The sequence below is a fragment of the Fulmarus glacialis genome, unplaced genomic scaffold, assembly GCF_000690835.1.
Source record: "Fulmarus glacialis isolate BGI_N327 unplaced genomic scaffold, ASM69083v1 scaffold10967, whole genome shotgun sequence".
NCBI classification, from domain to species: Eukaryota; Metazoa; Chordata; class Aves; order Procellariiformes; family Procellariidae; genus Fulmarus; species Fulmarus glacialis.
In genome coordinates this window covers 103,339-114,770 of record NW_009221456.1, presented here as the reverse complement: position 1 = coordinate 114,770, position 11,432 = coordinate 103,339, and the positions used below count along the sequence as shown (strand labels likewise).

At 36.8% G+C, this 11,432-nt stretch overlaps 1 protein-coding gene across 1 annotated transcript in view; it reads left to right on the top strand.

Moving 5' to 3' along the window:
- LOC104079190 (collagen alpha-1(XII) chain) overlaps window positions 1–11,432 on the top strand; it is a 49,143-nt gene that overhangs the window by 6,117 nt on the left and 31,594 nt on the right. Inside the window, exons 7-18 of the mRNA XM_009581131.1 lie at window positions 938–1,067; window positions 1,261–1,380; window positions 2,004–2,150; window positions 2,961–3,077; window positions 3,521–3,667; window positions 4,143–4,217; window positions 4,769–4,908; window positions 6,914–7,037; window positions 7,238–7,381; window positions 9,630–9,794; window positions 10,673–10,711; window positions 10,804–10,942. Of these exons, the coding sequence (XP_009579426.1) occupies window positions 938–1,067; window positions 1,261–1,380; window positions 2,004–2,150; window positions 2,961–3,077; window positions 3,521–3,667; window positions 4,143–4,217; window positions 4,769–4,908; window positions 6,914–7,037; window positions 7,238–7,381; window positions 9,630–9,794; window positions 10,673–10,711; window positions 10,804–10,942 (1,487 nt within the window). The remainder of the gene's footprint in view (window positions 1–937; window positions 1,068–1,260; window positions 1,381–2,003; window positions 2,151–2,960; window positions 3,078–3,520; window positions 3,668–4,142; window positions 4,218–4,768; window positions 4,909–6,913; window positions 7,038–7,237; window positions 7,382–9,629; window positions 9,795–10,672; window positions 10,712–10,803; window positions 10,943–11,432) is intronic.

Here is an 11,432-nt window from a genome sequence, read left to right as displayed (position 1 = left end):
CCTGCTGACTGCCACCAGCCCAAATGTAACATGTATAGAGCGCTATTTAAATGCTATTACTGCTTATATATTATTGTATAGGGCATGCTGAAAATTCAGTGGTTGAAAATTCCCTGTTGGACCTGTTAATCAGGATTCACATATTTTTCAACACACATATCTTCTTTGCAGAAAATTGGGTATTTCATAAAAATAGCAAGTCTCAAACAACTGAAAATTTTTGTCAAGTAATAATGAAAATATTGACTGGGACATGCTTTTGAGATAGATACCTCAAGTTACTTTCCATAGTTTCAGTGCTTTATGGCCATTTTATGGCGCAGTGTCACTTTTTGGATTATACCTACCTTTTCATTAGAAGGGAGCAATAGTGCATGGCTGCACCAGGAAGTTGAAGAAATTGGGGGATGCATAAACAGGCATGGTTTTACATATCAAAATATTCAGAGCTTCCTTCTCAGACTAACCGTTATTTCTGCTAAGAAAATGATATCCTAAGATGAGGATAACGAAACGGTAGAAATGAAACTGATGAGTAGCGTGAATGATTTTGACTTCCATCCCCATTTTAGGAGCTTTTTCCTCTCTTGTTCTGTCTCCAAACACATCATCATGACTTTTTTCTTTCTATGAGGGAACAGTACTGAAATCTTGGTGAGGAACTGCAGCATCATCTCAGTCTGATATGAGGGTAGGGTCTGAAGAGTCAATTTGATGTATCTTTTTGTGCTGACCACAGTGTTTTATAATTTAAAATAAAAAATACTAATAATTGTTTATAGGCTATAACCCTTAAGATATCCCAAATGCCTTTATCCACAGTGGACATAAAAAAAGTGCACCAAGTGTCAAAACAAGTTTTTAGTTCTAGTTACTGTCATTATTGATCAATTACAGGACTGTGAGTTTGTTTACCTCTGTTTCTTTTGTGTTCTAGACAACAGTTCCTGGGATAAGAAATAATGTGATACTACAACCACTGCAATCAGATACGCCATATAAAATTACTGTTGTGGCTGTGTACGAAGATGGAGATGGTGGACAACTGACTGGAAATGGCAGAACTGGTAATCAGTTTTAATATTGTATATTCTTTTTTAAATTTAAGGCATGTATTCCTTGAGCACTCCAACATTGTTAAGGTTTCATTATGTTAATTATGTCTTTGACATGATTGTTACCTGATAGAGTTACAATGTAAGTTTCCAGAGATTGAAAACCAGTCACTAGTCTAATTAGAGCGTTTTTCTTTCTTTTTAGTTGGCCTGCTTCCTCCTCAAAATATGTATATAACTGATGAATGGTATACACGATTCAGAGTTTCCTGGGATCCTTCACCATCCCCTGTTCTTGGCTATAAGATTGTATACAAACCTGTGGGTAAGAAAACCTGTTCATTCCAAGTAAACCACTTCCAGAATAGTGAATAGCTAATGGGAGATCAGAATGGGAATCATATGCATTGTGAAATGTTAGTGTTAAAGGATTTATTTATTTCCTTTTTTTACTGATTTTGATGGAAGCTTAAGTCTTATTATCAGTATTTTATAAGAAGCACAAACTATCACATACAGTGTTTCATACATTCAATTACGGAGACTGGATTGTATAGTTAAAATTTAATAAAGTGACTAGATGAAGTCCTGGACCAGACTTGGTTTTTCTCTCTTTAATACCTCTCTGTCCTTCTGGTGTATGTGAGATGAGTATTGGACAAGTATTTAGGTACTAATGTCCTTCAGAAGCTTTGTTTTATGTGACAGTGAAACAATATACATACTTTTCTGTAAGTTAAATTAAACACAAACATTGCTCAATAGCTTGTAAAGCTATGTGTATGTTCTGTTTGCAACAGTCTAATATGCTAAAATTTAAGTAATTAGTATGTTTTGTTTTCGAAAAAAATGAGATTAATGATTGATGACATGTAAAAGACTGTAGCTCACCTAATCATGCATCTTTCTCTCTCTCTGTACTTTCTTAATGCTTCCTTTCAATTCAAGGTTCAAATGATCCCATGGAGGTTTTTGTGGGAGAAGTGACTTCCTACACCTTGCATAATCTGTCTCCCAGTACTACTTACGATGTAAATGTTTATGCCCAGTATGATTCTGGAATGAGCATACCTTTGACAGATCAAGGCACTACGTGTAAGTCAAAATAATTTTGTTGTAGTCATGCTAGATATATATGCTGATCTGAGATAATATTGATTAAGAGAGGATTTTTAAGGCTGGTTGTTAGGCAGTCTGAATATCCTCTCATGGAGAATACTTATCTGTCCATGATGTAGATCTTAAAAACACTAAGCTTGGGAACAGTAATGGAAATACAGTTTTAAGTAATGATTTGATGATATAGAATTTTCTAGTCTGCTTCCTAAAATTTTAGTCAGCTATAGCTGGAGTCATTCTTTAACTGTCTCCAGGGTGCTACAGAATCTAAGCAGGTCTAGGCTTTTTGCTACTCTGCCTTTATCTCACAGGAATGTCTAGTGACTGAAACTTCAGCTTTTCGGAAGGAGATGATTTTGTTGATGGCCTCAGCTAAGAAACTTCTAAAAATTTCTTCAGTTAAGATAAATCAAGCATCCTGAGTTTTCTTGATTCGGTACATTCTTTTCATACTACCATATATGAGAGTCATATTTCGATTTTTGGAAGTTTCTTATTTTATAAAGAACTCAACTTACTTCATATGAAAACTCATAAAACAGGCTGTTACCCAATACGGGACGGGTATCAGACTTTGGGCCTTTGTAAATAGCTAGGCTGGGATCTCTAGGGTGTAACAGAAAATGAAGAGATTTGACTAGAACTGCTCTTTCCGTCTGTGAATATTTAAAAAAAATCAAGTTCTGAACCAACATTGCTAATATAATTTTCATTTTGATGTGCTTCATTTAACATCCATTACATATGGTTTTCCAGAGAGCAATTTATCTCCTTCTCTGTTCACAGTATACTTGAATGTCACTGACCTAACAAGTTACAAAGTGGGTTGGGATACCTTCTGTATCCGATGGTCAGCTCATCGGTCAGCAACTTCCTACAGACTGAAACTAAACCCAGCTGATGGTGAGTGCATTTTATTTTTTGCATTTTCTGGAAACATAATTGTCTTATTTCAGTGACAGCACCACTTATCTGGGATGGTGGCAAGCCTCCACCAGAAGCCATGATGCATCTAGTTGAGCTTTAAAGCTCTGAACATAACCTGTTTTTCTAAAGTGGTGAAAAAGCTGCAAAGAGAGAGTGCTGCTTATTGTCAAGTTAACATTCTTTAGTGGGAATCTGCTAGTTACCTGGATTTCACATGTACACTGGAATGTAGTCACTCTCCAATATGCTCCAGGGTGTGTAATCACCACATAATCTTGTCTAGAAAAGCTTTTATGGGACAAGAACAAGACTGCTGTCCCGTCTAACCCCCTCGCAAGAGGTCTTTAATTTCTACACTTACTTGCACACATATTAAAAGTGGGTTCTAACTTTCTTTCCATTGGGCTTTGTTTTGACAGGTTCCAGAGGACAGGAAATCACAATACGCGGATCGGAAACAAGCCATTGTTTTACTGGTCTCTCACCAGAAACAGAATACAATGCTACCGTCTTTGTTCAGACCCCTAACCTTGAGGGACCTCCAGTCTCTATGAGGGAGCGTACAGGTAGGTAATAGGTACTGTGAACCTTAAGTTTTCGCTATAGGACTTGTCTTCTTTCAGCTGTAGAATTTGTCTTGCTCCTAAATGGCTTTCAATATATCTTGTAAGTGATCTTTTTTCCTCTTTCTCTCAGTATAATGTCAACTGGATTTTATAACTGGAAAGAGAAGTTCTTATGCTCTTCTTCAAACCAAGTGTTTCCTAGCACTTGGATGAAAAATTGGCATGCATTATTAGAGTGCAATGTTATTCATGTAAAAGCATTTCTGTTATAATGAAACCATGTAGCTTTGTTTGAACAGCAGCTGTAATCTCGTTACTCTTCTAATACACAAAATTTTTCCTTACCAATTATAGATTGTTTAGGTTAGTGAAAAAAGATTTGAATCTTTCTGTGTGGTAATATAATACATAATCTAGAATTTTTCCTTGAATGAAATAATTTATATAGAGTAAAAAAAAAATTATTTTATTTCAGTTCTCAAACCTACAGAGGCACCAACTCTGCCACCTACACCTCCTCCACCTCCCACAATCCCTCCAGCTCGGGATGGTATGTTTATTTGTAGATTTATTCAGTATTTTTACATAGTTGTTGCACTGCTTCAGGGTTTAATTCTATTTTTCATAAGTTTAAATAGATTTAAAACTAGCACAGTATTTTAGGGAAATGAAGTTTGAGACCAGTTTCCTAATGCCATCCATTTGCTGTTGAGCTTTACTGGAGTCCAAAATTTCCTGGTTTAGGACAGCAAGGTGCATACATTTGGGGAAAAAAGATGATATTCTATAGCTCTGCAGCAAGTCTGTGAGCCTGGCCCTTAGCAGACAACTTATGTTTTATGGTAGCTGCTCAGAAAAGAAATGTCATTTTAAACATTTGCATTTGATTCTTGAGCTCTTCCTAATTTCTTGCACTTTTCTTTGAAAATTTTTAATAAATGGTTTTGTGCTGAGCATAAGCCATCTGCCAGGTTGACTGCATGGTAACAGAAATTTGCTGAATATTTGTCATTCTTGAATTTTCAAATTTCAAAGTAATGCTCTTTATTTAACACTGCTGTGAATGATGTGTTCTAAGTGTTCCTTTTCTTGGTCTTTCAGTATGCAGAGGTGCCAAAGCAGACATAGTATTCTTGACTGATGCTTCCTGGAGTATTGGCGATGATAACTTCAACAAAGTAGTGAAATTTGTTTTTGATACAGTAGGAGCCTTTGACTTGATTAATCCTGCTGGAATCCAGGTAGGTTTGTTATTTCCATTGGGTACATTTTGGAGGGAAACTGAAGATGAAGCTGAATTACTAAAGTTACATCTGATTTTTCCTTTCTTTTAGAATGCTGTCATTTTTTTATATTAGATTGTTGTACGGTGCAAGTGTACATGTGTACATGTATAATTATTTATGAAATATATTGGGCATTTTGTAAATACAAAGGGAATCCAGTCTATCCTGAGAGGCTACTATTCTGAAAGACAAAAGTTGTAGTGTGTGGGAATCCTCCAGGCAGAGAAACTGGGGTGATGTATGGTCAATGTATGGTTAATTTTATATTTTTGTTTCTTTGTATAGGGCATCAACAACTGGCACACTGCCTAGTTGTTATATGCTACGTTTTGCCTGTCATATCAGAAATCTGATTGGGGACAGTCTGACTGTCAAGTGAGGGTTATGTTTTAATTTCTTAGTGCAAGAAAAGAGTCTTGTGCATGTAAAGAGTCCAGCTGGTTGAGCTATCTAGAATCCCACTGCAGTAAGTAAGTAGGCAGAATTCCTTCAAGAGAGGCATGTCCAGAGGTCTCTTCATCCCATCCTAAAGATAGATAACATGGGTCCACTCCACAGTGGGCATAGGGAAAGTACGAAAAGGTGAAAAGTTAGTCCTCTTAATAAATTAATGCATCTTTAAAGATTGAACAGTAATAGTTAATGAGGAATAGACTTTCAGGATTTCTGGGCTGATCATGGTTATGTCAGAGACGTTTCCTGTTAGGCTTACTGTAAGCCTTGCACCATTACTGATTTTCTTCTGCTTATGGGAAGCTGGATGAGATCACTGCCTAGGTTCCCACAACCATTTCTCTTTCACTAGATGAAGTGAATAACATGAGACATGAGAGAGTTTCAAACAAGGTTTTTCTGGAGCATTGCAATGACCTGCAGGTGCAATGCATCTTCTTTGCTTGGAAGGCTGAAGGTGTTTTTTTTGTGGAAGAGTGATTTTCCCCAGTAACTATAAAAACTATTTACGTTGCTCATGAACTGCCTTTCATCTTCTAGGCATATTTTTAGATCTATGATTCCCTATCTTTAACTCCTTAGACATATTTTTAAGGAAAAGGTACCCCTCATACTTTGCTTTGTCTCAGACATTCTTTATCCTTCCTAGCTCTAATCTATACCATGTAGTTTTCCTTTCCATTTGTTTGTTTGTTTGTTAGTATTTTTTTCCTGTGAATTACTATGAGTCCCTTGTCTAGAGATAGAGAAGGCCTGGTAGAGGTGACAGAGACGTGTAACTGCTAGCGTTTAGTAAAATATTTGTCACAGAGACATGTAACTGCTAACGTTTAGTAAAATATTTGTCACATACCTCTTGAGATAGTTGCAACAATCTCAGGTTTTGAATTCAATAGCAATAATTTAAAAAGGGGAATTTACTTTAAGAAATGTGAATATACACATACAGAGAGATGTCTATTCAACATCAAATTAGTATAGTATAATGTTGCAATTTTACGGAATATGTAAAAGGAACAAAATTAAATATATACATATACAATATTTAAATTTAAAGATGTTTTTAGAATAAACATTCAGTGATTGTACTCTAGTATTTAAGGCAAAAGAGTACACAATTTTGTGTATATGCAACTTTATTGACATTCTATTGCCAAGCTCTTTTTGTATTTCATAAAAAACGTGGAAGAGGTTTTTTAGATACTGTACATCTGCTCAGAAGCAGAGAATAGTCACTATATATACTGCATCATAGTAATAGCAATAATTGAATCATATGTATTTAAGGTCACATTACATTTCATACATGAAAGAGAAAGAAAGAAGAATGTTGTGTGTACGTTGCTGTGATTTGTAAATATGTATGTATGTGCATAATCATACATACATGAAAAAGATTTTTCAATTATTTAATGCTTACTAATATACCACAGTACACACTTCAGTGGAGAGAGTTGGGCTGAACATGGAGGTATTAGACTGAACACTGTGATATATTCCGTTTCAGGTCTCATTTGTGCAGTACAGTGATGAGGCAAAATCTGAATTTAAACTGAATACATTTGATGACAAGGCCCAGGCCCTGGGAGCTCTTCAAAATATTCAGTACAGAGGAGGAAACACAAGGACAGGTAATTCTGAGCAGTAATTATATTTCTTTAAGATAAAATGTTTTCAGAAACTGCCTCATTATCCTAATATTGCATGGCTGAAGAATTAGGTATTTATGTTCTTCTGTTTTAGTTGTGTGGCCATTGCCCTTTCAAAGTAGAGTAAGGGATTTCTTTTGTGGATAATATGGCTGATTCCTTGTTCATTGTGCACTTTGCAGGCAAAGCTCTAACATTTATCAAAGAAAAGGTTTTGACTTGGGAGAGTGGCATGAGGCGAGGTGTTCCCAAGGTACTTGTTGTTGTAACAGATGGTCGGTCTCAGGATGAGGTGAGGAAAGCAGCAACGATCATACAGCACTCTGGTAAGCGATTCACAGTACCTAGCTGTTTCATTTCCTTATGTGTTAAGCAATGCAATTATAAGTGGTGCTTCAATTATCTGGGAATCCTTACTCATCATTTATGGACTCAGGAACGTATTCTGAGTGTTTGGGAAAAACTCAAAACTATTTAAAGAATTTAGACTCTCTGGGCCAGACTTACTTTTTCTTTCTCTAGCCTTCTCTCTGGGGAAGGATGTGGCTTCCTGAGGCTTTCAAGTAATTTCTCATGCATATCGTTTCATAGACACGACTTTTGGTTACTTCTTTCTCTCCTTGCTGTGTGGACCCCAGGGATCATTGTGAAGTGTACTCCATTCTAGTGCTTTTGATGTAATGGGCCTTTTGAGCTTTATGTTTCATCCGGTATAAACCAGTGGATCTCCAGTTAAAGTAATTGCTCTTGCTGGAGCTGGGTCTGAACTGACTCCTTCATTGAGCTGAGAAGTGTGCACTTCCTCTTCAGATTTGCTGAATGTGGCTTATGTGAGTCTAATAATCTATTCCTGTCCTTGCACCCAGCAGTTTTGCATTTCAGTGCATGAACCACCTGGAGTCCTGTTCCCTGAGTAAGGAGATGTTGTACTTCCTTATGGAAATCACTGGCATGTAAACCAGAAGCGGTCATCTTCTCTGCCTCTGTGATCTGAAGGAATCAGCTCTGTCTAGATGGTTTCTAAAGATGTTTGGCTAACCTATTCATAAAAATATCTACAGTCTCCCTGAATAATCTGCTTCAGTGCTTAACTATCCTAATAGTTGGAAAGCTTTGCCTCACATTTCACCTAAGTGTTTCTTCAGGCTAATGAAACTATTGTCTTCTTCTCATTTCCCTAGTTAACCAGGAAAGCAATTGATCACTGTCCACTGTAATGGGCCTTCATATTTGAAGCCTGTTGTCATTTCCTCTTTCTGTCTTCTCTTTTCTAAACTAAACAAACCCATTTCCTTCAACCTCCTGTTGATCATGTTTTCCAAACCTCTTATCATTTTTGCTCTCCTCTCTACTTGCTTTGGTTTCTTTGCATCTTAAATGTTGTGCTCAAAGCTGGACATAGTACTTCAGCCAAAGCTTCACCAGAATTGGCTACAGAGGAATAATCATCTCCCATTTCTTTTTGAAAAATTAAAAATGTAAATAAAGATAGCTTTATCATTTGCAATAAATGTGAATTCTGCTTTCAGCCTCCCATCAGCATTTCCAATGCCTGTGCAGTTTCTTGTCAATGAAATTTTGTGGGAGATTTTTTTTCTATATAGTGCTGAATTGTGCAGTGACTTTTTTTTCTTCCTTGTTTTCTGGCATGGAAAAGAGAGGTCAAGTTATCACATGGAGGCTTAGGTGGGAGAAGGAAAATGAAGAAATGAGTCAGAGACAGAATTCCGTAAAGGCTAGAAGATAGCACGAAACAAAAACTTGACATAGAAGGCAAGGAGATGCTAATTTAAGGATTTGAAGAGGAAAATCACCCTGACAAAGAAGGAGATTACGCCTTTACACTTAGTGATATGATTAAATTCTAGGGTCCGGGTTCTTCTCATTTGACTTAAGCCATCTAACAACTAAATGTCTAGTCTAAGGTCGTCATGTAGGGTCCTTTTATGGCTAGTGAAGAGAGCAACAGATAGGCACCCACAGACCATGGCTTCTTCTATCTTGAAGTTAACATCTTAGGGAGGTGAGTTGAATTGTATTCTGAATCTGCCCATGTCTGTCTGTTGATTAGCTAGACAACTAGCTTAGACTTGTTGCTAACTTGGAAAGTAAAAATTGGTGAGATGAATACCACCAAAAGAAAGTGAAAGGGAAACTGAGAAGCATGAAATGCAGACGATGGCAACAGACAGAGAACTGGATAACTAATAGTATGCACAGAGATTTTGGACACAGAACAGATTTAAGATACTATAGAGTTGAGAGGATTGTACACTTTGTATGAAAGAGTGAGGGGAATATGTAGCCAAGGCTGTGTGAGGTTGGATAATGCCCAACAAAAATCAATGAAGGAAGGAGGAGAATGTTTTGAAAGGCAGATGCAAAAATCAGTTTAATCCCTTCTAAGCTTTGATAGGGTAAAAGGATGTCCAGAATGTATGCTCATAGTGAAGGCCAGATAAAAGACTAGGTAGAGCCTAAGAAATCAATGATAGAGATGGTTTGTGAAATATTGACCTGAAAAATGGTAATGTATGTTTACTATATTTCATGTAACAAGTGCTATTTTTACAGGCTTCAGTGTCTTTGTGGTTGGTGTGGCTGATGTAGATTACAATGAGCTGGCCAAGATTGCCAGCAAGCCCAGTGAGCGTCATGTATTTATTGTTGATGACTTTGATGCCTTTGAAAAGATTCAAGATAACCTCGTCACCTTTGTGTGTGAGACAGCTACCTCAAGTGAGTAGAAGACATTGTTTTCCCTTTTCCCAAATTAACACATTTGTTTATATACCACAGTTGCCATCCCATTTAAGGTACATCAAAAGAAATGTTTGTATATAAAAGTTAGGTTTCATAATAACTGGACATAGTTTAAGGGAGCAAGTTACTTTTTTAAAATTTTGAAGTAGGTATTATGTTTTATGTAATCTTGTCTCACGTTTCAAAAGTACTGGTATAACAAAAAGGGAGTAACAGTCAGCGAGAACTACTGCTCTTTAAGAGGAAGTAGAACGATGCCTAGTGTGAACTGCAGGACACGACAGGTCTCTTATTTACCACTGGTCTAGGGGTTCTAAAGAGGTGCAGCTACAGTGTGTGATGCTGTTTCACAATTATCTAAGTAAAGTTCAGATGTTTACTCAAGTGAAATCCTTCTATGGCAAAAATGAGAAATTCTCAGGCCTGTCATGTGCAACTGGGTAATCCCTAAATGCCTCATCCGCTGGCTCCTGAGGAGCTATATAAATCTGCAGTTTTTTTCCTTGTGAATCTGACAGCTATTATGCAGCCTGAGTCATGCCTTAAATATTCATGGAAAGACTATGTCATTGTGCTCCTTTTTTCTTATGAATTAGACTCTTAAAATATTTGGGGGTTAATTTGTTATTCCATACAATTTGTCACGGTAGAAATATCCTACTAAAAGTAACGAGTAAAGATTTTAACAGTACATCTATGACAGAGCAGGACACAGTATGACAAATGTAACAGAAGTTGGCTGATAATTAATAATAGCACAGACTTTTTGGTAATAAAACTTTCTGAAGTATATACATGTTCATATCCTGTTGGGTTTTATAGTTTTGAATTATATGCTGTTTCATGTCTTTTAGCTTGTCCTCTTATTTACTTGGAGGGATACACTTCACCTGGTAAGTAACTGTCTAATATTTTGGCATAGATTCATTTGTGTCTTTTACACTCTATAGTGTTTTTATTTTTTATTTTCTCTCCGGATTTAAAGGTTTCAAGATGCTGGAATCGTATAATCTAACAGAGAAGCATTTTGCTTCTGTACAAGGCGTATCACTGGAATCAGGCTCTTTCCCAAGCTATGTAGCATATAGACTCCACAAAAATGCCTTTGTCAGCCAGCCAATACAGTAAGTAAACCTGAAAGACTCATATTTAGGGCAAGCAGGTGAGGAAGGATTAATAGAGTTTATAGGTGATAGCATTAGTATCTTATGGAAGATGCGTTTATTTGGTGTTCTTTTTACTGAACTCCAAGAGATAACCTCCAAAGAACATCTATCATTGTTCTCATTAAATACTAATCTATTTCTTCTGTTGCGATCTGTTCACTATTAATCCAGTGGCTTATTTTTCTTTTTTGGACATTACGCTTCTTAACCATTCGAGTTGCATGTAATCCACAGTTTGTCCTTAGGTAGTTGAACAACAGCCTCCTTAGTACAATAAGCTCCGTGTTGCCAGCGGGAAATGGTTTCAATATGGAGGGATAAGCACCACTTTTTGCAGGGGCATCATTCATACTGCAGTAGGCAGCACATTGACACCACTGACTTAGGGTAGTTTCTCCTCTACTTGAGTTGCTGTATTTGGCAAATGAAGTGGAGTTTTCAAGGGCCT